At 37.7% G+C, this 26,759-nt stretch overlaps 1 protein-coding gene across 1 annotated transcript in view; it reads right to left on the bottom strand.

Moving 5' to 3' along the window:
• Fbn2 (fibrillin 2) overlaps nucleotides 1-26,759 on the bottom strand; it is a 240,565-nt gene that overhangs the window by 29,442 nt on the left and 184,364 nt on the right. The window contains exons 36-53 of the mRNA XM_074076622.1: nucleotides 26,227-26,349; nucleotides 18,345-18,506; nucleotides 17,578-17,646; nucleotides 17,006-17,131; nucleotides 15,839-15,964; nucleotides 15,098-15,250; nucleotides 12,814-12,882; nucleotides 11,860-11,985; nucleotides 11,306-11,431; nucleotides 10,734-10,859; nucleotides 8,938-9,054; nucleotides 7,392-7,520; nucleotides 6,869-6,988; nucleotides 4,235-4,360; nucleotides 2,354-2,506; nucleotides 1,508-1,573; nucleotides 1,131-1,256; nucleotides 442-561 (exon numbers count right to left, since the gene is read on the bottom strand). Coding sequence (XP_073932723.1) covers nucleotides 442-561; nucleotides 1,131-1,256; nucleotides 1,508-1,573; nucleotides 2,354-2,506; nucleotides 4,235-4,360; nucleotides 6,869-6,988; nucleotides 7,392-7,520; nucleotides 8,938-9,054; nucleotides 10,734-10,859; nucleotides 11,306-11,431; nucleotides 11,860-11,985; nucleotides 12,814-12,882; nucleotides 15,098-15,250; nucleotides 15,839-15,964; nucleotides 17,006-17,131; nucleotides 17,578-17,646; nucleotides 18,345-18,506; nucleotides 26,227-26,349 — 2,163 coding nt within the window. The remainder of the gene's footprint in view (nucleotides 1-441; nucleotides 562-1,130; nucleotides 1,257-1,507; nucleotides 1,574-2,353; nucleotides 2,507-4,234; nucleotides 4,361-6,868; nucleotides 6,989-7,391; nucleotides 7,521-8,937; nucleotides 9,055-10,733; nucleotides 10,860-11,305; nucleotides 11,432-11,859; nucleotides 11,986-12,813; nucleotides 12,883-15,097; nucleotides 15,251-15,838; nucleotides 15,965-17,005; nucleotides 17,132-17,577; nucleotides 17,647-18,344; nucleotides 18,507-26,226; nucleotides 26,350-26,759) is intronic.

Below are 26,759 nucleotides of genomic sequence, written 5' to 3' on the forward strand. Positions count from 1 at the left end.
TATCCACTAAAGCTTCAACAGCACAGCTGCAATCTGAGCCATTACCCTCCACAGTCCTGGGTATCTGCTATTGTGTCTAACCAAGCAAACTGCCTGCTAAGACAAGAACATCAACATTCTGCAGAGTAATACAACGGATTCTGGATTGTATCATACGTAATATCTACACTATAAATTCAAAGTTAATGAATGTACTGAAAAGCCAATCTCAAGGGAAAGGAAAAATCAAAGATGTCAATGTAGAAAGGACCCAGATGCTAGAATTGTCAGACCAGGGTTCAGAGCAGTTCATTGTAACTGTGTTCACTGAGGTAAAGGAACGTATATTTATGATGAATATGGATCATCAGCAGAATATCAGAATGGGGTAAAAGAATGGAACATTTAAAAACTCACTTTATATATGAACGAGAAATAATGCCTAAGACACAGATTACTTGCCTTCGCAATTCATCATGGGCCCTGGCTCAAAGCCTTCATTGCAATTGCATTCAAAACTCCCAATGACATTGGTGCATGTACCATTTCCACAAGGGTTGCCAATTGAACACTCATCAGTATCTGAAAAAGAGCAAGAAAGTGCCACAAAGCTTGGAGAAATTTTAGTGTAAAAGAAACATGCTCAGGAAGACCCACACAGGTCTGCAAGTGTTTCTAGGATCTATGAAGGGCACACTGATCCTTGCACTCTCTCCCCTTCATCCCCAGCTTTGGCTAGCTGGCATTCATGCAGTACAGAGGATCCTGGAGGATTAGTGTGCAATGCTCTGGTGACTCCCAAATGGCCATGCTTTCCCTAAATCCAAAAGAGGAATGATGTCCTCTGCAGCAAGAGCAGGTGTGGAAAGACATAAAGTAAAATGGATCTCACTCCTAATTAGAGGTTTTGGCAATTGTAAGTCTCTAGGGATGTTTGGTTGAAGACAGAGGTTCAGTTATTCTTTCCATGTTAACATAAACCAGGTCCGACTGGAAAATGTAGGATAGGTGAAGAAAGAAATGTTACATTACTTACTCTGGTTTTCTAATCCCACCACCACCCAGGATAACTGAGAGATCTTTTCTGAATAGTCTGAGTATGAGAAATAAGGTAGCAATTTCGAATTGTGTAATGTGGAGCCAATACTCACCCACACATCGCACTCCAGTATAATCAAGGTTGTAGCCCATTGGACATTCACATCGAAAAGATCCATCGGTGTTGATACACTGACCATTTGAGCAAATGCCTGGGCTCTCAAGACACTCATTGACATCTACAATATAAAACTTCCCATGAACCTCTTCATACAAATAGATATGCCAATATTGTTCATATCGAATCAAAATAGATTAATGAAACATGTCAGAGAAATATGTATTTCATACATTGTGATATGATCTTGTACATGCAATACTTGTGACACATAAATATTGTGTATGTACATTCAATATACTGTGTGTAGCATGGTAAAATTAGCAAGATTAATAAAATGTGACTACAGGAATGAAATATATGAAAGCACACCTTCACGGGTATCATGAAGACTAGGGACAGTCCCATGGCCATATGGACACAGATCCTGAAATGCAACTACAGAGAAATGCAGAAGTGTTCCATTAATGAAGAGTACCAAATACCAGAGAACTTAAGAACAAATTAACAGTAGACATGAAATTGTACTCAGTTACTTTTCTTCTGAAAAGCTAAGAAAATCTTTTATTTTCAAGATTTATCTCAAAACCAATATTCAGCATATTTATTTAATTTTCTTGCTTGAATATCTTTTATTTATTGGCATATAATACCTGTATGGGGGATACATTATGACATTTATATACGTGCTTACAACGTATCTTAAGTAGATTCCTCCCTGCCATCATTCTGCTTCATCCCCTTCCCCTTTCTCTTAGAACAATTTCAACAGGTTTTATATTTTCATACATGTATATAAAATACATCCATCATATTTGCCCTCCTTCACTCTCTCCACTTACCCTCCCCCCCCACTGATAATTACCTCAGTACAGGACCTGTTTTACCTTCCCGTCCTTAATTTTTTAAAGTGTATGTTGATTATTCAAGGGGGTTACATGTCATTATTTCACACATGCATGTATTGTACTTTAATCAGATCACCCCCTGTCTATTACTTACTCTTTCTCTATCGCCCTGCTCCCCTATTGTTCAACAGCTTACCGTATATTACATTATACTCTCTTCATACATGGATGCATTGCTAAGTGCTCACTGAACCATTAAAACTTATACATGGGGCAGAAATGTCACCCTCAACATATTCATAGACCGTGTCAAACTGACTCTGTAAACATTCAAACAGTGATGCAAAGGTGCTCACATCATTATTCTTACCTTCATCATCTTTGGGGCACAGCTCACAGGGGTCTCCCCAGCCTTCTCCAGGCATCTTACTGCAGCAGCACTTTGCTTTTGTGGTATTAAAAGCTTTGGGTACAGAACACTTTCCATTTTCAAAATTTGTGAAGCAGAAACTCTGGCGAGTGTCTAATCAAGAAAGTGAATGAAACAGCTCCTTACTAGTCATTTAAACAGGAGGAATAATTTGTATATGACTGTGTTCCTGACAGAGTATTTCTCACAGGCAGAATACATGACACAGATTAGATTCATAGTTAACAGACAGGCCTGGAAATCCTCAGTTGTTCATTTTCATTTATTGAATGAAATTAACCACATGATTTTATTCAATTATTTAAACCATTTAAAACATTTTTATAATGTACTTAGGAAATTTGAGAAATTATGCTCAGAATCAAAATAATTCCTATTCAGTAAATTAAATCACATCAGAAGCAACTCATGTATCAATATACAAAAACTAAAAACAACAAGAAACTACCTAAAAACAAAGTAAAAATGTTGAACCAGGTTAGCAATTTTTCTCTTAGTATAAAGTTAAAAAAAATTACAGGTAGTGTTAATATTGAAAGTACCTTAAAAGTTGTCCATTGGCTATACTTTTGAGACCTCAATTGTGGAGACTGGATTATGAGAAGCCTATGAGAACTGGATATAAGCACAACTGTGACCAGTGTTCTGTGGGCTGAGTTTGGCACAGCCCTAGCTGCAGAAAAGGGCAGGAATAAGATGCAGAGCAGCTGCTTTTCCTAAGATGTTTATGTCAAATAATCTGTAGGCTGAGATTTGGCACAGCCTCAGCTGCAGAAGAGAGCAAGAAAGCAAGATGCAGCTCAGCTGCTTTTCCTAAGTTGTTTAAAGCAGGTTTCTCCTGTTACAATGTTATGCTCCTCCTTGAGAACTGCTGCTCCACCCTCTTTATCACTGGGTATAAAAGACTCACTGAAGGAGGATGTGAGACTTTTGGCTTTTGAATGAAGGGAGGCTTTTTGCCATGGGAGGCTTTGGAAGGGAAAAGGATTGCTGAAGGGAAAATGAATTGCTGAAGGAAAAATGCTGGAGGGAGATTGCTGAAGGGGGAAAATGAATGGCTGAAGGGAAATTGCTGAAGGATTGCTGAAGGGAAAAGAATTGCTGAAGGAGAATTGCTAAAGGGGAACTGCTAGCAAGTCTGAGGGCTGAGATTTTAAGAACACTAAAGAGAACATGGGACAGTGCAAGTCTGAGCACCAAGGCTCTAAGAAAGCTAAAGAGAGAACATGGGACAGTACAAGTCAGGGGGCAAAGTCTTTAAGAGAGATTATGCTAAAGAAAAGCTACGAGAAAATATGGGACAGAGTGAGTCTAAGGAAATAGACTTTAAAGAACAGAAAAGAAGACTTTAAAAGCAAGATTTTAAGGAAAGACTTCAGAAGCAAGATTTTAAAGAACTGTAAAGGAGTAAGGCCTTAAATAATTCCCCATCTGAGTGCGCAACACACCTGACCCCAACTTTCTGTCTGTCTGTCTATCCTGTGTCCTTTCTGCATCTCTTGTAGCTACCAGTTAGCCCCAGTTAGATTCAGTAATAACAAGAGAGCAAGAAAAAGCCCAGTTCACTCTATTTTCATTTTAATTTATTTTTTTGCAGTACTGGTGTTTGAACTCAGCACCTCATGCTTGCTAGGGAGGCACTCTGCCACTTAAGCCATGCCTCCATTCTGAGACCTCTATTTTTAAATCACAGATGATAGATTTACTACAGACATGTACATTCACATGACAAACTGACAAACACTAGTGTGATTGTCATTTACCATCCACCTCCAGGGCTTCTAAGGGTGAGTTATGGCACAGAAGTCACTCCACACTTACCAAAACATCTCCGTCCATTGTCAGACAACACAAAGCCAGGGGGGCAGATGCACTGGAAGCCCCCAGGTGTATTGGTGCAGGAACCAAAAAGGCAAATGTTGGGATCTTCATCACATTCATTTATATCTGCAGAACAGTGGAAGAATGTTTTAATTTAGTCAAATCAATGCACTGTTCAATATCTGAAAATATATATTCATCTGTATAACGAATGTCTGCTAGCTTAACACAGAATAAGCCATCTCGTTACTTATGTGGTTAACTTACAGTTTTAAAATGAACTATTCTTGCTTCAGAAGTCAAAGATTATATCCAATTCCAACCAACTCTGTACCAGAGATCCAAGTCCATCTCTGGCTCTTGCACTTGATCTCTGGAGGTGTATGTCCAGCAGCCTATCTGACACGAACAACTCAGCATCTCACAGACTCAATGTGACCCCGTACATTCTACTCACTGGTCCCCTTCCATGGTGCCTCCCTCTGTAATCCAATGGTGATCCTGAAGTCACCCTACTTCTCCCCCTGACCTCTTAATGCCCATAGGAAAGCAGTATGCGGACTGGCAATTCTACCCCTTAGTACTTTCCAACCTGTCATCAGTTGCCACCTGGACCATGGTAGTCTCTTAACTGGACTTCCATATATTTTCTCTCATCTTCTCTTCATATTGCCACCAGAGTTGCCTTTTAAAAACATGTATCTGGTGATATTTGATAATTTGTGCTTATGGAAGATACACCATGAGAAGGTTATCATCAAATAAAGATACCTTCCCAGTGATTTTTGGCCATTTATTCATCAGAAACATTTATTTAATGGGTTATTGTAGCTAAATGGATAATTATTATGTCTCTGGGCACATCAAATGTGAGCTCCCTGATGACATGACATAGTGCTCTCGTTCACGTCGTGCCCTCAGCTCCTAGCATGGTTTTGGGCACATATTCTCAATTTACGCTTGCAGAATTTTAATGAATGAGCCATATCACATACCATCTAAAAACCTGAAAAAGCAAAAACTCAGGCAATGTCTCCACACTACCGTCAGGCTGCGGGACTAAGTTCAGTCTTCTAAGCCAGTGTTGCCCATATTTTAAACAGCCTTTTCTGTTCTCTTGCATCATTGATTAGTAAATTCCCACCCAACAGTTAAGAGTGATCCAGAATGCCACCCACCCTTTGTGATGGGCTTCCCTGGCATGCCACCCTCTCACAACTACCTAATACAGTATTTGTCACATTGCCTCTTAAGGATGCCTATACAAAATGTGTTTTCTCACAAAATATGTCTCTCCAATTAGGTAAGAAGTTTCCTGAAGGAAAAGACTGTATTTTCATATTTCTAGCACCTGCAAAGGTGCCACATGTTCACTTTTTCAGATGCACATAAGTTGCATGATTAACAATGATTTAAAAAAGGAATTTTAATCCCTAAAATTTAATAAACTGTTAACTAAATCATGGATGCAGGTACTTTCATCAAGACAAAAAGCCAAGACTGTGACACAAAGTAGCATACTCATTTCTCTTTCCATCCTTAATGACTAACATACTGTTAGTGTTCCATACAGAGATGAACCATGGCACAAGGAAGAATCAAGATTAAATATGATAAGAAAAGTGGTGGACAGATAGGATCTTCAACACTTCAAGAAACTTCTTACTAAGATGATTCTAGTATGATTATTATTTTAAATATTGAATAAATATTAAATAAATATTAAATATTGATAATCTTATATTAAGCTACGAAGATCAGAATGACTAGGGATATCCATAATATCTAATTATATGGCCTGAAACATAATTAGGTTCTATGAAGTAAATGACTTCTTTCATTTTATAACTCCTTTGAGTGTAAACAGCAGAGCTATGTCTTTAGATGGAATCTTGCCAAGGGTGGTAGAATTAAACCCCGCCCCCCCAAAAAAAAACCCAGATCACTCAAAGGCAAAAAATCCTTAGCAATTCTCTTAGATTAGAAAACCACACTCATATTCTGGTGCTGCTGAATTTCAACAAGGCTGTAAAAAATAATTTGTATAAAAGTGAAATAAAATGAACTGTAAAAAGGTCAGCCTTCATCATGTCCACCAGACAATTCTGGGACCAACTTTTGATGTGGTTTACAGTGTTCGTGTGTGCTGGAAGAGTTTCAACTGCAAAACATCTGTTATGACAAATGGATTAATATTTTCTGTTTTGACATGAGGCCTTCCCACGGAAAAAAATGTCTCAACGGAATTGTCAAGATTTTTCTGCTTCACATTTCTAGGACCCTAGACACCTTTAATAACTGTTTTAAAATTGGGTGCCAAAGATTACAGTTTTTGTAGACACTCTTTAAATTCAGTCGAAAGTCTGTTGACATTTGGAAAAAAGATTAGCAAATGATGAAAATTCCTTGACTAGCATAAGATTTCTGTTAATGAAAAGCCCTACATCTCTAAGTTTTTTATTCCTACCACTCTACCATCAAGTCATTTCTGATGGTTCAATAAAACAGATGCAGGCAGCTTTATGCTTAATTCCTTAGGTCAGCAAGCTTAAAGGGGCTGAGACTCAATGTATTTCCACAGAGTCTTATATTGCACAACTTGTGGACTGCACAGTGAATGAAGGTGAGCCTTACCAATGCAGTTCTCACTTCTTACTTCGTACCCTGGGGGACAGATGCATCTGAAAGATCCTTCCAAATTCTGACAGGTCCCAGGAGAACAGGAGCCAGGAAGGGCAACACACTCATTAGTATCTTTAGAGAGAAAGAGGGGAGAAAATAATTTAAACAAGAGATAACCATTGCACAAATTCATCTGAATGATATTAACATGATTTCAACTCCAGCCTTCTGGTCCACTGGGTCTCCATGGCCAAGTATTTCCTGAGATTCCTCTGACTTCTTGGATATCTCTTATTTGGTAAGTTGCTAATTCTCTCGATTTGTTTCCTGGGCCTACTTTTATTGAGACATGGATAGCTCCAAGCTCTGTTTCCAATAAAAACACTGCCTCAGCTCTCAACAGTTGGCTAATACCTTAGACCAAAATTTCCCCATCCCAGGTTATCTTGGTGATGTGAATGACTTCCTAAGTGTTTGTGTAGAGATTCACATTATTACACAAAACTCCACAAAGACAATTCATTTAGATTCTTACCTATACAGTTTTTGCCATCTGGAGTAAGTTCATAACCTTCGTTACATAAACACTTGAAAGAGCCAATTTCATTAAAACACCGTCCGTTTCTGCACACTTGACCAAAAAAGGAGCTGCACTCATCTATGTCTGAAAGCAAACAGGAGTTAGTTTTTTAGACAGAGCTCTTAACCATACAGCATTTCACTAGATGAAACTTAAAACATACTTATTGGCACACATTTATAAAACCTTACACAAAATTCCTCAGCAGCACAGAAAAATGATAATCCTATCATATGGATTATATAACAATAAGGTCACACAAATCTCCACCGGATTTCAACTACAGGGTGTATTTTTTTGTCCTAATGTAACTCATAAATTTGCAACCAGATAAAAGTTGAAGGTCTATAAGATGATGCTTCCGCATTTATTCCAATTGAAAAAATATTTATTTTCCCAGAGGCAAGGGGAATACATGGGATTTAATGTAATTGGCTAGTCTGCAGATCTTTTACCTGGAGATAATGACAGTATTAGAGAACAAAGTGAATATATTAAATACAGAAAAATCAACTTTATTAAGCTCTAGAGTTGCTGACATAGTAAAGATTTTCTTTTCAGTTAAGGATTGGATTCATTACATTTGAGTAATTTCCTGGATGATTTAAAGACAGTACTTTGATCAGAGCTTTGGCCGTGTCTCTCAGTTTTCCCTTCCTGTACATGGAGTCTGAAGAACTATAGTCAAGAAGATATGAGTTGAAGAAAGTGCCCAATTAGCTGCAAAACGTTTTCACAATTGCAGAATTTTGAGAAATAAGTTAAACATTGGGTTAAATCAGGAGGTGGGGTTGAGCTGTGATGGTCCCATAATGGTAGAAAAAAACTTGAATTACTTCCACATACCTTGGCATGTTATGGTGTATGTGGTGAACAAGGAATACACATTTGTTGTCATTTTTCTGATTATTTCTTCCACCCACTTCAGAACCCTCTCTCACTCACTAATCCATCCCTATGTTACACTGGCATGTTATGTGAGCCAAAGGCTAAAATCCTGAACTATGCATCAGAGACATCTAAAAACCTAGACACAATCAACTATTTTTGTGGGAAAAGGCAACCAAGCCTCAAAAGCTGAGGGAAAAGGAAATTCCAAGACACAGACATGTTTTTAAATGGGAGGCTGCTGGTATCTGAATGGAAGTCAAGAATGGACATGTATGAGATACTTGTAATAATACTGAAACAATAAAGAATCTTTCCAATCTTATTTACAGAACAAAAATAACCCAAACCATAAATCAGCCCCAATATGTACCAGCATCTGAATGGACTTTTGCCCTGACTCAATTGGTTCAATGACAAAAGTGCTCAAAACCAACACAGGCTCTTGTGATTTAGGCCCATAAATAGGTTCCGTTAACTAGAAATCTGTCAGTGATGGTGAGTATCTTCTAGCATGAATCTTCAATTTTAATAACAAAATTTGTTCTAGGTCTTTGGTTTTATTTATTCTTTTATTTTAGTATATGGTAGAGAAACAAAATAAAGGACTTACCTAGGCAATCATTATTATGAGTGAGCTCGAATCCTGGGTAGCACAGGCAGTTGTAGGATCCCACGGTGTTTTTACATGTTCCATTTCCGCACGGATGTCGCTCACACTCATCGACATCTAAAAAGAAGCAATGGCTCCAAATAATTCAACTCTTACTAGAAAAAAAAGGCTTCTGACTTTTTGCATTTTTTACCAACTACTAAGTTACTTAGATTTTTCCAAGCACAGTACTAGGGACCCATATTCATTTGAAGAAAAGAAGTATGAGGTAAAGGAAAATAAAAATTACAAAATTATGAGAAACACATCAGCACATACAATGCTTAGAACTATCTGAAGCAAATATCCCCTTGGCAGAGAGGTTTTAATGAACACATCTGAGATTAATTGTAAGTAAACTGAAATTATGAAATAGTAAGACAATTTGTTCTATTAAGTACTGTACATACTTGCCCAGAAATTTATATACCTTAATTTGATCAGGAAAACAAAGGTGAACTTGAGCTTTAATTTTATGAAGTAGTGGAATCCAAATTGGAGTTTATTCAGAATTCAGTATTATTAACCTCCCAAAACACTGAAGTAAGAAAATACTTAGAAAGGTCATCCATCAGACAAGCAAGCACTCTCTGGACTGTGAGTTCTAGGCTGCTGTAACTCTGTGGTACAGAGTGAAGGCACTGACTATTCTTTAGGAAGGAAACTCAAATGTAAAGGAGGTCTGATCGAGGAGCCTGACGCTTTCCATAGAAGAATTGGGAACAGAAGGAGAGATCGGAGCAGATTTTCCCCATATCGTTTTCTGTATCATAAATCCTACATATTTTTTTGTAAATCATATTTCCCAGGGAGCATACAAGGAGAATCACATGGAAGTCCATGCAGATGGGACCAGTGTCTGTTTGTTCCTTTGCACAAGCTATCAGCTAGAGAATCCCCCTCTCTTTATGGGAGAGTCTGTAGTGGTGAGGGGGCAGTTTTAGGAGGTCATGTGCACATGTCAGAGGCAGTCTCCACATCCTCCTTGTAGCATGTCACGAAGGAAAGCAATTCTGCAGCACTGAAACCTGATTTCAATACTCAACCTGGACAGTACCTTGACTACTAAAAGAGTCAGTGCACAACCCTAGCTTTTCCCACACTGCAAACAAGCTAATTATAAATAGCCAAGTTTTAAATTTAACTTTCCTCCTCCAAGTGCAAAACACAGAGATGGTACTCCTTGGCAACTGCTGACATTCGATTTCCGGAGTTTCGTTTGGTCCCAGCCTCAAGGCACCCAGTCCATCTGCCTTTGCAAACTTAGGAATCATCAGCTCAGGGCTGCTTCTTGAATGTGACTGTCACTTGAGTGGCCATTATGGTAGCTACTGGTGGTTTTTAAAGAGTTGGGCTGTATTTGCTTCTACAATTATTTTAGGAGATAAAACACAAAGGCTGAATCTTAAATTATTCAATAATATATGCAAAAAGTGAGCGTGTATTCATATATGCTAATACTGTGACTCTTACTGCTCCCTTTCCTTCCCAATTGCTATCTGGATGGGGAGCACAGAAGGGTCAGGGGCAGCTGGTGTTGTGGTGAGTCCCAGGGTGCACATGAATGTCTTCTGGGGGGAAAGCCCTAGAATCACTGAACTGAAGAACACACTGTGGCATGTCCCTGCTTGCAAAGTTTGCACAGAATAAAGGCTTAAGTAGAGGCATAGGCATTGCTGATAGCATTATAATGGAACCATCAAATATCCTTTGGTCTCAAGCCAACTTCATTCCCTGGAACTGAATGTCCTTCTTACCCATGCACATGGTCTGGTCGTGAGAGGCCTTGAAGCCATTGTGGCAGATGCACTGGTAACTTCCTTGCAAGTCAACACACAGGCCATGACTGCAAACATTAGGAATTTCTAAACATTCGTTGCGATCTGAAACGACAGCAACAAAAAAGTGAAACACATGTTACACGTATCTGATTTTTATTAAGATTCCTTCATTTTTCACAGATGCGTTTCTCTAACCTGCTATTAATTATTACAGACAGGCTGAAAATGAACCATAACAATAGTTAAATCAAAATAAGTAAGGCTTTCAACTATCCAAGCCTCAGTTTTCAATCATGCAATTTTTAAGGTTGATTGGTATCTCAAGGATACTTTTTAACCCAGGGAAATTCACTGACAGGACCTCTTTTCTTAACAAAATAATTTAAAAGTTATGGTGAAATAGGTTCACTATAAATGAATAGATTGAGTTAGACAATCTTTTGAAAAACATTCTTGAAGATGTATTTTGGGTAGGAAAGCCTAGACTCCCTTTCAATGTAGGAAATCTAAACAATTCTGTGCTCAGTGAAAGTCAGTCTGTCGCTTACCTACACAGGCCCCGTTGGGCGAAAGCTTGAAGCCCGTGGCACATTCGCAGCGGTAACTGCCTGGGCTGTTGATGCAGTCTGCGTTTCGCTGGCAGAGGTTGTCACCATTGCTGCATTCGTCAATGTCTGAAAGAGCAAAATGACTCCTTTTTAAAGTCTTTTGTTATTGTTTTAGGGTTATACTTGCTTCACCACTTTGATGATCTTAATTAACTACAGAAGGCCAGGTGTGGTGGTGTATGCCTGTAATCTCTGTTATTTGGGAGGCAGAGGTAGGCAGATCACTGTCTGAAGCTGGCCTGGACAAAAGCACCAGACGTCGTCTATAAAACAAACTAAGTGCAGAAAGGACGGTGGGCATGGCAAAAGTGATAAGAGTGCTTGCCCTCAAGCAAGAGGCCCTAAGTCCACTCCTCAGTACTGCCAAATAGAGAAAAAAAGAAAAAAAAAAACTGCAGAAGAATTAGTATAAAAAAAAAAGGAGGACAGTCTAAAAACTACTTATGTATACCAAACTCTTTTTGAATGAAGGGATAATATATTATTCAGATTACCTTCACAGACCAAGAGCAGATCATTGTAACTGAATCCCGTGGGACATTCACAGCGGAAACTGCCGATTTGGTTAATGCACACGCCGTTTGCACAAATGCCTGGAATCTCTTTACATTCATCAATGTCTGAAATCGAACAGATTTGGTAAAATATATGTGGTTCTACTTAATGTGTTTACCATATAACCTCAAACAATTGCTATGTATATCCTGGAATGGGAATATACATTTGGTGTTACAAAAATCAAATACATATTGGCATAAATGGTTTTGTGGTTTTATGAAGACATAGAGACCATAAAACAGATTAGTGCCTCTAAGCAGCAGGGGGAAATTGATGGGGCTGATAAAATAAACCAAGTGATGTTAGGGTTAATGTGGCAAATCAGCTTCTTAGGGAATCTAGCAAACCTTTGAGCTGTATGTCAGGACACCCAAATTGCTGCCGTTTATCCGATGAAGAGACCTATGTTCCCTTTATTTTATATTCTGCTACATATATATTAAATAATGGAGACTTAAAAGTATAGTGCTTTAATGAGGACTTAAAATTAGATTGTTTACTACCTTGAGGAAGAAAAGTAGAGTGAGCAATAGAAAGTATATTCAGAAGGAAGTAATTTATATGAAATAGTAATTATGCAAATTCACAATTAGATGAATAGAAAGGCATAATATAAAATCTATTATGTACCTTGAAGATAGTAATGAGCAGTTGAAATAAACTGGATTATTTAAGTCATGCAACATAATACCCATGACAAGGAAAACTTGTGTTTTTCATGATATGCGTGAAATCTTGAGATGGTCACATAACTATCAAAACTCAGTCACCAGGCCACACTGACGGAAAATGCCATTAACACTTCCTGTTAATAATCCACTTTCTTGAGTGGATTTTTGTAAAATGTGTCATATATACATGTATGCACACACAATGGGGAAAAAACTCACCAACAGCTTTTCCTGTGTGAATGTCAAAGGTGAATCCAGGAATATTTCCACATATGGCTTTAAAATCAGCTTTAAAATGTGAACAAAAGAATGCACTCTTAACATTCTCAAACTCATTCAAGCTAACATTTCCATATTATTATTTTCACAAACAAATGCATTTTATATTATTTGCAACCAGACATTTTAATTTCAATTACATTTACTTGATAGCAATGCCAGCTTATACAGAGTAGACTTCTCCACCAGTATTGCTTTGTCCACCATTAACTAGTTCTGCCCATTTTCCTGAAAATGACATAATTTCATTCTTCTTTATGGCTAAGTAATACTCCACTGTGTATATATACCATATCTTCTTTATGCATTCATTCATTGATGGGTACCTAGGTTGATTCCATAGCTTGGCTACTGTGAATACTGGCACGATTAACACAGGTGTGTGGGGATCTCTATCGTGTACTGACTTGGATAGGTACATCCCTAGGAGTGTTATGGCTGGATCATATAGCAGTTCTACTTTTAATTTTTTGAGGGACCTCCATACTGATTTTCATAGTGGCTGTACAAATTTACATTCCCACCAATTGTGTATAAGGGTTCTTTTTTCTCTGCATCCTCACCAGCACTTTTTTTTTTCTTGATGATTGCCATTCTTACTGGGGAAAGATGGGATCTCAATGCAGTTTCGATTTCTCTGATAGCTAGGGATGTTGAATTTTCTCATGTAGTTATTGGCCATTTGTACTTTTTTGTTTGACAGTCATCTACTCAGTTTCATTGATTGGATTATTTGCTTTTTTCTGCTTAGTTTTTTCAGTTCTTTATATGGTCTAGATATTGATCTCCTGTTGGATGAATATCTGGCAAAGACATTCTCCCATCCCATAAACTATCTATTTGCTCTGGTAATCATTTTTTGGGGTGAAAAAAAATTTAAATTTTGATGCAATCCCATTTTTCTTTTCTTTTCTTTTTTTTTTTTTTTTTTGCTGTAGTGGGAGTTGAACTTTGGGCTTTGTGCTTGCTAGGCAGGCACTCCACCACTTGAGCCACTCTCCAGCCCTTTGTCAATTTTCTGAGCTACTGGAATGTTATTCAAAAAGTCGTTGCCTATGTCCTATGTTCAAGGGCTTTCCCTATGTTTTCGTCTAGTAGTTTCAAAGTTTCAGGTATTACATTAAGGTGTTTGATACATTTTGAATTGATTTTGGTACAGGGTGAGAGACAGGGATCTAGTTTCAGTCTTCTACGTGTGGATATCCCGCTTTCCCAGCATCATTTGTTGAAGACGCTGTCTTTTTTCCAATGCGTGTTGCTGGCTACAGGTGAATGGATTTACTTCTGGGTTCTCTAGTCTAACTATGGAGTTTTAAAATTGAGAATTGTAAAAATGTTTTTACTTAATTTTGTGGAACACTACTGTGGCAAGACAGGCTAAGAAAATATATTTGGTGAGTTTGAGCCACTAAAAAAGGCCCATGTGCCACTTTTCAACACTCCTGTCTTTACATTAATTTCATCATCACATTAATTGAAACATTTAAATACACACAAGTAATATTTGGTAACAAATGTGTAAACACTTTGTTCTTTGTGCTGCTGTTCAACCCTTAATATCTACAGCTATTAAAAACCGCCACTCTCTTGGTCATAAAAGAACCCAAGTAGGCAAAAATTTTAAATAGTTTTTGCTTTTTTCTCTATGATCTTTCACTTTTTCTTTCAAAGAATTTGTGCCTGTGAAAAAAATAATATCCTGAAAAGGTAAATTCTATTTGTACCTAAAAATTTCATGTAAGTCTGAAGGATAGGATGCATAAAGAATACATTGACAGTAAGTTGTTTTTATGTAAAATTTGCTCATCAAATACATTTTTTTTACAAAATGTTCAAGAATGAACAAAAAAAACACCGTTGAATTTGATGGCTATTAAATTATCTGATCAAAATACATACCTTCCATATCTAACACAGTGACATACATCAGTTCCTCCATAAATATTTGTTTGATGAATAAATCAGTAAGTGACTAGCATGGTTTAAGGACTGATGCTATAAACTCTAACTCTAGCAATGGAGCCTATATTCAAGATTTGAAGGCTTACTCAACACATGTCTCAGAAATTAGTGTATGACTCCAAAGGTCACTTGAGAAACTAAACCATATGATGCTCCTAGGCATCTTCAGAACAGAGCACATCTGGCTTTAGTACACATTGACTTGTACTCTGCTGTCATGCATATGTGTGTGTTGCTGACCCAGCCTGAGCTGCGTGCTTACCTGTTCCTGGTGTTGGGCATGGTTCACAAGGTTTGTTCCAGGCTTTGCCAACATTGTATGTGCAACAGCACATCCTCTTTGTCACATTAAAAGGCAACTCATTCTCACAAGTGGTTCCATTATAGCTTCGGTAACAAAAGCTTTTTCTCATGTCTATGTGAAGAAAAAGAAGTCAGCTTCCTAATCATATGGGCAAGCAGTTAATAAGAAGTCCACACACCTGTACACATCAAACGTTCTTGATTAGAAGGACTCTGGAAAATTTCTCTGTCATTTGCATGTATCTTAAAATAACTCTGTAGAGAAATCATTTTTAGATTAACATCTCTCCTGTTTCTATTTTTGTTTGGCACTTTCCTGTTTTTAGATAAGAAATTTCATTTATGATTTTCTTGGGAAACAATGTTAACATATATATTTATTTCTCTACTTTTCAATTGTTTTCAACAATTACTTATCTAAATAAAAAAGCTTTAAGTATTAAACTTTAAATAGTCTCTTGGTTGTAAAATAAGTGCAATTTATATAAATGAAGAATTAGATCTATCTAAGATATGTAACTGCAACATTTAATAAATTCTACAGAGGTACACAGGTCAGAAACTTGAGACACTGTCAGCAGTTTATTATGACATTCTGAAATACTTCATCATTCAGGAAGATTTAATCTCCAAACCTTCTGAACAATAATTTTGAGAAAGTGGAATACATATGAGGTCACCAATGGTGACATTTACTTACCCATGCAGTTGTGGCCTCCATTGACCTGCATGTATTCAGGAGGACAAATACACGTGTAATTTCCCAGGGTGTTGTAGCAGGTCCCAGGTCCACACACGCCAGGATGTGCAAAACACTCATCAATATCTAGAATAGGCAAGAATACCTATGACTTAATAAAGCTATCTTTTGATGAGTTTTTATAATTTAGCTTACTAAACAAAAGATTGTGATTCCCTAGTTCCATATGTGTACAAAATTGAGAAATAAAGAAAACATCCTCAAAATATGCATTTATATGACACAGGTATCTTTCTTCAAAAGAACAAAAAAATTCTATTACTTAAAATATGTAAATCCTGAAAAGAAATCATTCTTAAGTGGCAAAAAATAATGTACCTGGCAACTAACTCCTTCTCTCTCTCTGTGTATAAGTCTACTTTCCTCTTACACCATTTAAATTAAGTTTTAATTCCAACTTTAAACTGAATGCAGTCTTGTTCTTTGTAGTGCTTTCAAATTGGTGTCTGTTCAGAGATTCTAGAAGCAGTGTAGCTGCTAGTTATTTTCCTTATTAAATTAGATTTCTTTCAGAAGCATCTAAAATGTTCCAAAAGAAAAGTTGTAACAAATAATTGTTATATATGTTACTTTTTTTTTTTTAAATGTTCATTCATTCCACAAATATATTAAAACTGTAGTGTAGGCTAGAACTTGCAGTGGTAAAGATGGATGAGATGTGGTCCCAGCCTCGGGAAATCCCTAGTTTAGAGTTGAGACAGATCCTTATAAGTGTAATTAAATGCCATGGCATAAGTGAGGCGACTGAAACCAAAAAGGATCCGCACAACCTTCATCATATCCAATATTTAGAAACTGTTGACAAACATTAACTTAACAGGTAGATTTAAGCCCACCTATTTTTCCTACGCAAAATGTAATTCCATCAACATTTATATTTTCATACTACCCCATTTTATATTGAATTAACTCTCTTATTCATAAAAATAATAGTAAATTATAGCAAATAAACTATAAACTCATCTGTCATCATAGACACTGGCAACACTGAGATGAAATGAAGATACTCTGAACAGTCTCAACAGATCCTTTGACAGAAGTTTGGGATAGGCTGTTTCCCCAGCCATGAGAATCACTCTGTGGTAAAGAGCACAACCATCACCTCACCTTCGCAGATGCGGGTTTCCTCGCTGAGGTAGTAGCCCTGTGGGCACTCGCACTGGAAGCTTCCAAAAGTGTTGATGCAGTTTCCACCTTGGCAGAGGCCTGGTAACTCCTGGCACTCGTCAATGTCTACAAAAGGAGGGGCAGTTCATTTACAACGAACACCATCGTGAAAGACAAGAGTTAGTGTCAGAGCTTTCAAATGCCTGATCTTCTAAGATCTGTGGACTTTCATGCATCTAAATGAATGCCCTTAGGCATGGTTTATTCTAACAATGTTTTTTCTTGGCTTTGTCATAGAACTGCACCATCTTATGAAAAGAGTGACAATAGTAAGAGGGGGGATGAATTAAGCTGGGGGACAATGGTAAACAGAGTTCCTCTACAACATCCTTGCAATGAATCATTACTTCTTGAGAATGGAGTTACTTAACAATCTAGTGATTAATTGCTCATCTGCAATTTTGCTAAATCATCTTGGTGAGATTGCTCCATGCTAGCTTTTGTACTGGCCTTTCTCTAAAATAAATTCCTTACCTTATTCAAGTCTAGGTGACAAACAGCAATGAGCTTACCTTCTAAGATGATTGTGATGGGGTTAGGCCTAAAGCCTTCCCCTCCAGGACACAGGGTGTAATATTCAGCTACAAAACAATGGAAGAGAAGAGGTTGATACCTGTGTGTGAGTGGCTGAGACAACAAGCAAGCCTTTAGCTAATTCCCAGCATAAGGGGGGGTCTACATTTCCCTTAGTGCACATTCAAATACATGTGTAGCAATATACATTACACTTTACTCCAAAAAGGATCATTACTTCATTGACGGTATGCATAACGGAATAACAAGCCACTTGTTTTCAAAGAAAAAAACTACCTCGCAAACAATTCACATCACAGTTTTTTTTGGCTAGTAAATACAAATGGAAAGGCTCTACAGTACAAAGGTTTGGGCTCATGTGTGTATTAGAACATGTTTCAATTTAAGGTAGTCCATGACTGACTTCAGAAATACAGCCCACCTATGAATCTGAACTAATAACCTCTGAGAAGAACCAGGAATGGCCTTCATGCATGATACCGTGGAGAACTGATATCATTCCTACTGGACTGTGGATAAATTAACCTCCCCCCCAACCCATACATCATTGAAAACAATAGGAAGATAAGAACTCAAATTCCTTTTCTATAAAACACTCTTGGCTGGTTTCAGCATAGTCACTGAAGTTGATTTCTTTTTCATTTTTCCTCCAATACCTCCTCTGCACCCCAGCCCAAGGATAAAATGTCAACTTGTTTCTAGATCCCAGAGTTTGTTCCCTTCCTTTTCTCAGCTCCATACTTACTGCTATTGACAGGGGGGCAAGTCTCACAGGGGTTTCCCCAGGCCTTCCCCAGGGAGCAGCAGCAGGAGGAACGACTGACACCAACCCCAATCTCCGTGTTGCAAGACAGACTTCCATCTCCTCGAGGACCAAACTTCAGGTAGCAGTTGCCCACGCGGTTGTCTGCAGGAAAAGATGATTAAAATTCCCCTTGCTATGGTGCTCCCAAGAGAAAAGATACTGAAAGGATGAAATTAAAAATTTTGAGCAAAGGTATGAAAGGTTCATTTTAATTCTTAGTATTCTCTGCAGTGTTGGAAGAGTGTTTTGCTTGCCTGGAGTCAGAACATTTCTAATGATGAGGTGAAGACAGGAAAACTGTCAGAAAGGCTGTAACACTTTTATACTGTAGCTTCATCGAGGAGGAGGTAAAATTGGGTTTGTAAACATCCCTCAAGACATTGAGAATCTACCTTTTCCTCAGTCTGAAGAAAAAAAACCCCACTCCCTGTTTCGTCTCAGGGAGCTTCGTCTCAGAGGAGAGCCTTCCTTGTGGAGAGCTTATGTCCCAACTGCAGCAACAAGGATACACTTCTCCCTTTTATGACAATCCTAAAGGCTGGACCAGACCCGAGGCACTGAAATTGCCGGTTAAATGGAAAAACCAGGAGGCCCCCGGGCCACCAGTCGCTGGCACCCAGAAGGCTTGGGAAGACGCGGACCAGGTGAGCTTCGCGGTACGCGGTACTCCCACAGACAACCCTGGGCCAGAGCAGCATAGCCCCCTTGACAGACCAACCTCCACCAGGGGAAAAAAGAGAAACTGAGTAATAAGCAATAAGAGCAATAAAGACACGCGGAAAAGAGGGTGGGACGACTGAGCGCCAAAGATTGTGGGAAGGGAATCCTTCCCGGGACTGTAAATAAACAAGCCGGCCTGGCCAGAGAGGCTCCGGCAGGAGTGGGGTTGCGCGCCCAGCAACCAGGAGCGGGAAAGCTTGTGAGAGTGGTGGAGGGAGGAAAATTCCACAGGAGAGAGGGGAAGACACACTTCCCACATGAGCTGTAAATAAACACGCAGACCTGAGAAAGCGGGTGCAGTGTCACCTCCCCAGTGTGCTTGGAAAGGGGAAAGCTTGTAGCAGAGGCTCGCGCACAGGAGAAATCTGAGTAAACAAAGCCTGCAGGGCCAGGTGAGTGCTAAGCTCACCCCAGAGATCTGCATAAATAACGCCTCCAGCAACAGCAGGCTGACAGCAGCAGGCAGGCAAGCAACAGCTGCAGATACCATTCACAGAACTGTCTCCAGACTTTTTTTTTTCATTGTCTCCCTACCTTTGATGAGAGAACAACCGAATTACACCTGCAAGCTGAAAAACTTACTGAAACTGTATTGCATTTGAACTTGGGACACTTGGGGTTTTTTTTGTGCGTGTGTGTGTAGTTTTGTTCTACTTTATGCGTCCCCTTTGATGAGACAACTACAGAACAACATCTAAGGCACCATCTCCAGGACTGGAGACTGAAACGGACACCCAAATTATTAAGACTGAAACTTCATTGCATTTGAACTTGGAGGTTTTTTGGTTTTTTAAAATTTTCTATTTTTTCATTTTATTTTAATACATTTTTATATATAGATTTTTCTTTCATTTACTTATTTTTTATTGTTATTCTTATCTTTATTTTTTTGTTTTTGATTTTTAATCTCTGTCTCTCTAATGTCTGTTCAGTTTACTGTCAATTAGTACACTAACACTCCCTGTTTATACCTTTGAAACTTTCCTGTCTGATTCCTTGTTCTGTTTTGTCCTTCCAGTCTGTGTATTTGTTTTTCCCATTTCTTTAACTTCTTGCTTTCCATCTCAGCTCACCCTTCCATTCTAAATATTACCATTGTTATTATTACAAGCTAGAAAATACTTAATTGCACACAGTACAGGGACAGTAACAACACCAAAGACAATGACAGGAAGACAGAAAAAACAGGGAAACCCGTTTCCCCACAGCAAAAAATTAATACAGGAACCAGAGGGGAATGAAGAAACAGGTACTCAGATCGAAGTGCAAGCGAAGGGAATGCGAAATATACTCAACAAAATAATAACGGAAAATTTCCCAAATCTAGAAAAAGATATTCCCATACAGATGCAAGAGGCCTCCAGGACACCAAACAGACCAGATCAAAATAGAACTACCCCACGACATATCATCATTAAAACAACAAGTTCAGAAACTAAGGAAAGAATATTGAAGGCTGTAAGAGAGAAAAAATAAGTAACATACAAAGGTAAACCCATCAAAATCACAGCAGACTTCTCAACAGAAACATTAAAAGCAAGAAGAGCGTGAGGTGAGATCTTCCGGGCACTGAATGAAAATAACTTCAACCTCAGGATACTCTACCCAGCAAAGCTATCATTCAAAATAGATGGAGCAATAAAAGTCTTCCATGATAAGCAGAAACTAAAACAATATGTGAACACAAAGCCAGCACTACAAAAGATTCTGCAAGGGATTCTGCACACAGAGTGTGAAACCCAACTTAACCATGAAAAGACAAGCAACACCAAACCACAGGAAAAGAAAAAGCAAAGACAGTAGAGAGTAACCTCAACTTAGGTACACACAATCAAACCTTCAAACAACTAAGACAACTAAATGACAAGAATCACCACATACCTATCAGTACTAACGCTTAATGTTAATGGACTTAATTCACCCATCAAAAGGCACCACTTGATGAAATGGATTAAAAAGGAATATCCAACAATTTGTTGCTTACAGGAGACCCATCTCACCGACAGAAATAAGCATAGGCTTAGGATGAAAGGCTGGAAGAAGATTTACCAATACAATGGCCCCCCAAAACAGGCAGGAGTAGCAATACTTATCTCAGACAAAGTAGACTTCAAACCTACATTGATCAAACGAGATAAAGAAGGACATTCCATACTAATAAAAGGGGAAATAGACCAAAAGGAAACAATAATTATCAACCTGTATGCACCCAATGTCAATGCACCCAATTTCATCAAACATACCCTGAAAGACCTAAAAGCATATATTAACTCCAACACAGTGGTTGTGGGAGACTTTAACACCCCAATATCATCAATAGATAGGTCATCCAAACAAAAAATCAATAAAGAAATCCTAGATCTAAAATATACAAAAGATCAAATGGACCTAGTTGATGTCTACAGAACATTTCATCCAACTTCTACACAATATACGTTCTTCTCAGCAGCCCATGGAACCTTCTCCAAAATAGATCATATCCTAGGGCACAAAGCAAGCCTCAGCAAATATAAGAAAATAGAAATTATACCGTGCATACTATCTGATCACAATGCAGTAAAAGTAGAACTCAACAACAAAAGTAAAGACAAAAAACATGCAAACAGCTGGAAACTAAATAACTCATTACTTAATGAAGAATGGATCATTGATGAAATAAAAGAGGAAATTAAAAAGTTCCTGGAAGTCAATGAAAATGAAAACACAACCTACCGGAACCTATGGGACACAGCTAAGGCAGTCCTGACAGGAACGTTTATAGCCATGAGTGCATATATTAAAAAGACTGAAAGATCCCAAATCAATGACTTAATGATACATCTCAAACTCCTAGAAAAACAAGAACAAGCAAATCCCAAAACAAACAGAAGGAGAGAAATAATAAAAATAAGAGCTGAAATCAACGAAATACAAACCAAAAAAACCATACAAAGAATTAATGAAACAAAAAGTTGGCTCTTTGAAAAAATAAACAAGATCGATAGACCCCTGGAAAACCTGACTAAAATGAGGAGAGAAAAAACCCAAATTAGTAGAATCAGGAATGCAAAAGGGGAGATAACAACGAACACCATGGAAGTCCAGGAAATCATCAGAGACTACTTTGAGAACCTATATTTAAATACATTTGAAAATCTTAAAGAAATGGACAGATTTCTAGATACATATGATCATCCAAAACTGAACCAAGAGGAAATTAATCACCTGAATAGACCTATAACACAAAATGAAATTGAAGCAGCAATCAAGAGTCTCCCCAAAAAGAAAAGTCCAAGACCTGATGGATTCTCTGCTGAGTTCTATCAGACCTTTAAAGAAGAACTGATACCAACCTTCCTTAAACTGTTCCACGAAATAGAAAGGGAAGGAAAACTGCCAAACACATTTTATGAAGCCAGTATTACACTTATCCCAAAACCAGGCAAAGACACCTCCAAAAAGGAGAACTATAGGCCAATCTCCTTAATGAACATTGATGCAAAAATCCTCAACAAAATAATGGCAAACCAAATTCAACAACACATCAAAAAGATTATTCACCACGACCAAGTAGGCTTCGTCCCAGGGATGCGGGGGTGGTTCAACATACGAATATTGATAAACGTAATAAACCACATTAACAGAAGCAAAGACAAAAACCACTTGATCATCTCAATAGATGCAGAAAAAGCCTTTGATAAGATCCAACACCATTTCATGATAAAAGCTCTAAGAAAACTAGGAATAGAAGGAAAGTACCTCAACATTATAAAAGCTATATATGACAAACTTACAGCCAGCATTATACTCAATGGAGAAAAACTGAAACCATTCCCTCTAAAATCAGGAACCAGACAAGGAAGCCCACTATCCCCACTACTATTCAACATAGTACTGGAATTCCTAGCCAGAGCAATTAGGCAAGAAGAAGGAATAAACGGAATACAAATAGGTAAAGAAACTGTCAAAATATCCCTATTTACAGGTGACATGATCCTATTCCTTAAATACCCAAAAAACTCTACTCAGAAGCTTCTAGACATCATCAATAGCTAGAGCAAGGTAGCAGGATATAAAATCAACATAGAAAAATCATTAGCATTTCTATACACTAATAATGAGCAAACAGAAAAATAATACATGAAAATAATTCCATTTACAATAGCCTGAAAAAAAATCAAATACCTAGGTGTAAACCTAACAAAAGATGTGAAAGACCTCTATAAGGAAAACTATACACTTCTGAAGAAAGAGATTGAGGAAGACTATAGAAAGTGGAGAGATCTCCCATGCTCATGGATTGGTAGAATCAACATAGTAAAAATGTCGATACTCCCAAAAGTAATCTACATGTTTAATGCAATTCCCATCAAAATTCCAATGACATTCATTAAAGAGATTGAAAAATCTACTGTTAAATTTATATGGAAACACAAGAGGCCACGAATAGCCAAGGCAATACTCAGTCAAAAGAACAATGCAGGAGGTATCACAATACCTGACTTCAAACTATATTACAAAGCAGTAGCAATAAAAATAGCATGGTACTGGCACAAAAACAGACATGAAGACCAGTGGAACAGAATAGAGGACCCAGATATGAAGCCACACAACTATAACCAACTTGTCTTTGACAAAGGAGCTAAAAATATACGATGGAGAAATAGCAGCCTCTTCAACAAAAACTGCTGGGAAAACTGGTTAGCAGTCTGCAAAAAACTGAAAGTAGATTCATGTATATCACCGTATACCAAGATTAACTCAAAATGGATCAAGGATCTTAATATCAGACCACAGACTCTAAAGTTGATACAGGAAAGAGTAGGAAATACTCTGGAGTTAGTAGGTATAGGTAAGAACTTTCTCAACGAAACCCCAGCAGCACAGCAACTAAGAGATAGCATAGATAAATGGGACCTCATACAGCTAAAAAGCTTCTGTTCATCAAAAGAAATGGTCTCTAAACTGAAGAGAACACCCACAGAGTGGGAGAAAATATTTGCCAACTATACATCAGACAAAGGACTGATAACCAGAATATACAGGGAACTTAAAAAACTAAATTCTCCCCAAACTAATGAACCAATAAAGAAATGGGCAAGTGAACTAAACAGAACTTTCTCAAAAGAAGAAATTCAAATGGCCAAAAAACACATGAAAAAATGCTCACCATCTGTAGCAATAAAGGAAATGCAAATTAAAATCATGCTAAGATTCCACCTGACCCCTGTTAGAATAGTGGGGACAAAGGAACCCTCTTACACTGTTGGTGGGAATGTAAACTAGTACAACCAATCTGGAAAAAAATTTGGAGGCTACTTAAAAAGCTAGACATTGATCTACCATTTGATCCAGCAATACCACTCTTGGGGATATACCCAAAAGACTGTGACACAGGTTACTCAGAGGCACCTGCACACCCATGTTTATTGCGGCACTATTCACAATAGCCAAGTTATGGAAACAGCCAAGATGCCCCACCACTGACGAATGGATTAAGAAAATGTGGTATCTAGACACAATGGAATTTTATGCAGCCATGAAGAAGAACGAAATGTTATCATTCTCTGGTAAATGGATGGAATTGGACAACATCATTCTGAGTGAGGTTAGCCTGGCCCAAAAGACCAAAAATCGTATGTTCTCTCTCATATGTGGACATTAGATCAAGGGCAAACACAACAAGGGGATTGGACTTTGAGCACATGATAAAAGCAAGAGCACACAAGGGAGAGGTGAGGATAGGTAAGGCACCTAAAAAATTAGCTAGCATTTGTTGCCCTTAACTCAGAGAAACTAAAGCAGACACCTTAAAAGCAACTGAGGCCAATAGGAAAAGGGGACCAGGAACTAGAGAAAAGGGTAGATGAAAAAGAATTAACCTAGAAGGTAACACCCACGCACAGGAAATCAATGTGAGTCAACTCCCTGTATAGCTATCCTTATCTCAACCAGCAAAAACCCTTGTTCCTTCCTATTATTGCTTATACTCTCTCTTCAACAAAATTAGAAATAAGGGCAAAATAGTTTCTGCTGTGTATTGAGGGGGTTGGGGCAGGGGGGGTGAAATGACCCAAGCCTTATATGCACATATTAATAAAAAAAAAAAGAATCAGTTAGGCTTTCTTATTGTTTTATATCTTTTTCTCATTTTTTCATTTTGTGTTTGTTGCTGAATCTTGAATGCAGAGGCGAGTTAACTCGTGGTCCTTCCTGTATTAGATCTGAATTTATTCATCCTTCCTTCCTCTCTGCCTTTTTCTCTCTTTTGTCCTTACTCTCTCTTCCCATCCCTCTTACTTTACTTTGATCCTCCAAACACACTTAATGTTATTAGCTCTAATATGTGTTCTTGCGAAAATACTTTTAATATGTTCATTTTTAATTTTAAATAATGGTGTTTTTGTTCATACACCTCATTTTTATAACCTTTCCTTATTATATGTGCTTTGAGAAAATCCTGTCTATAAAAGAAAAAAAAATGAATTATGATAGCTCAAAAAAAAAAAATCCTGTCTATGAACTCCATGGTCCCCCACTGCCTCTTCTGAAAAAATGTATTCACTTTGCAACCACTGTTTCTGAATCTGTATCATCATAAGCAACACTACACTGAGTATCTTATTCACATCTGTATATGGGTATGTGCATTAATATATTTGGCATATAAAATGAGGTGAGAACTGCTGGCTCATAGTTTGCACATATTTAGCCTTTGATAAAAGTAGCATTGTCATTTAACGTTTGCGTCCAATGGACCCCTTTATGTTTTTAAGAAGTTCAAAAAAAGAATTTACAGGAAAGTAAAATATCAACAACCTTTTTGTAAGAAAAGGTTCTTGTAGTGAGAATTCTTTTAGTAAGAATTTAGTCATAGCTAACTCACATTTCTGTTCCATATTTTGTTGATTTTGAAGATAGTATACCCAAAATGGTCCTCTGAATGCAACTAGTTGCTTTTCAGCTGTCATTCATAAACTTGGAATAATCTAGAGTTTTTAAAGGGATTATTTTCTTTTAAAATTACCTGCAGCAAACATTTACTATAGTTCATTACCAAGAGAGTTGGTAATATTCAACTCAATACAATTCTGTTTGTTCATTTCACATAGTTTTAACTTACCAACACAACCCACGCCAGTGGGGTTCAGCTGAAAATCAGGTGGGCAGTTACACTCATAGCGACCAGGTGTGTTGACACACAGCCCATTGACACAGTTTATGGGATCTGCACACTCATCGATATCTAGAAGCATTTAAAATGCCCATGTTAACAACTTCATTTAACGCATATTTCTGGCCCAAACAATTAGGTGGATTTTTTTCAAGTCAGTGAAGACCATTAGGATGGAGTCAGCACAATGAAAAAAGAACTTAAATTTCTCTATGTATCTAAAACAGCTTCCACAGATCAAGCCTGTGGGATTTATATCAAGACATTTTTTTAAAATTGTTGCGGGTATACCAAAAGGCATTTAACACAGTTAAATATCAATTAAATAAATGTTACAATTCTGAGGAAGAAAAAACTGTCACAATTTGCTTAACTGAAATTATATATATACATATATACATCAAAATATATGCACATATACATAGCTACACAAAAGTGCTTTATTAGTTTCATCAGATATTTAAGTTGGCTATATAAAAATG

Source organism: Castor canadensis, chromosome 6 (assembly GCF_047511655.1).
Source record: "Castor canadensis chromosome 6, mCasCan1.hap1v2, whole genome shotgun sequence".
Taxonomy (NCBI): Eukaryota; Metazoa; Chordata; class Mammalia; order Rodentia; family Castoridae; genus Castor; species Castor canadensis.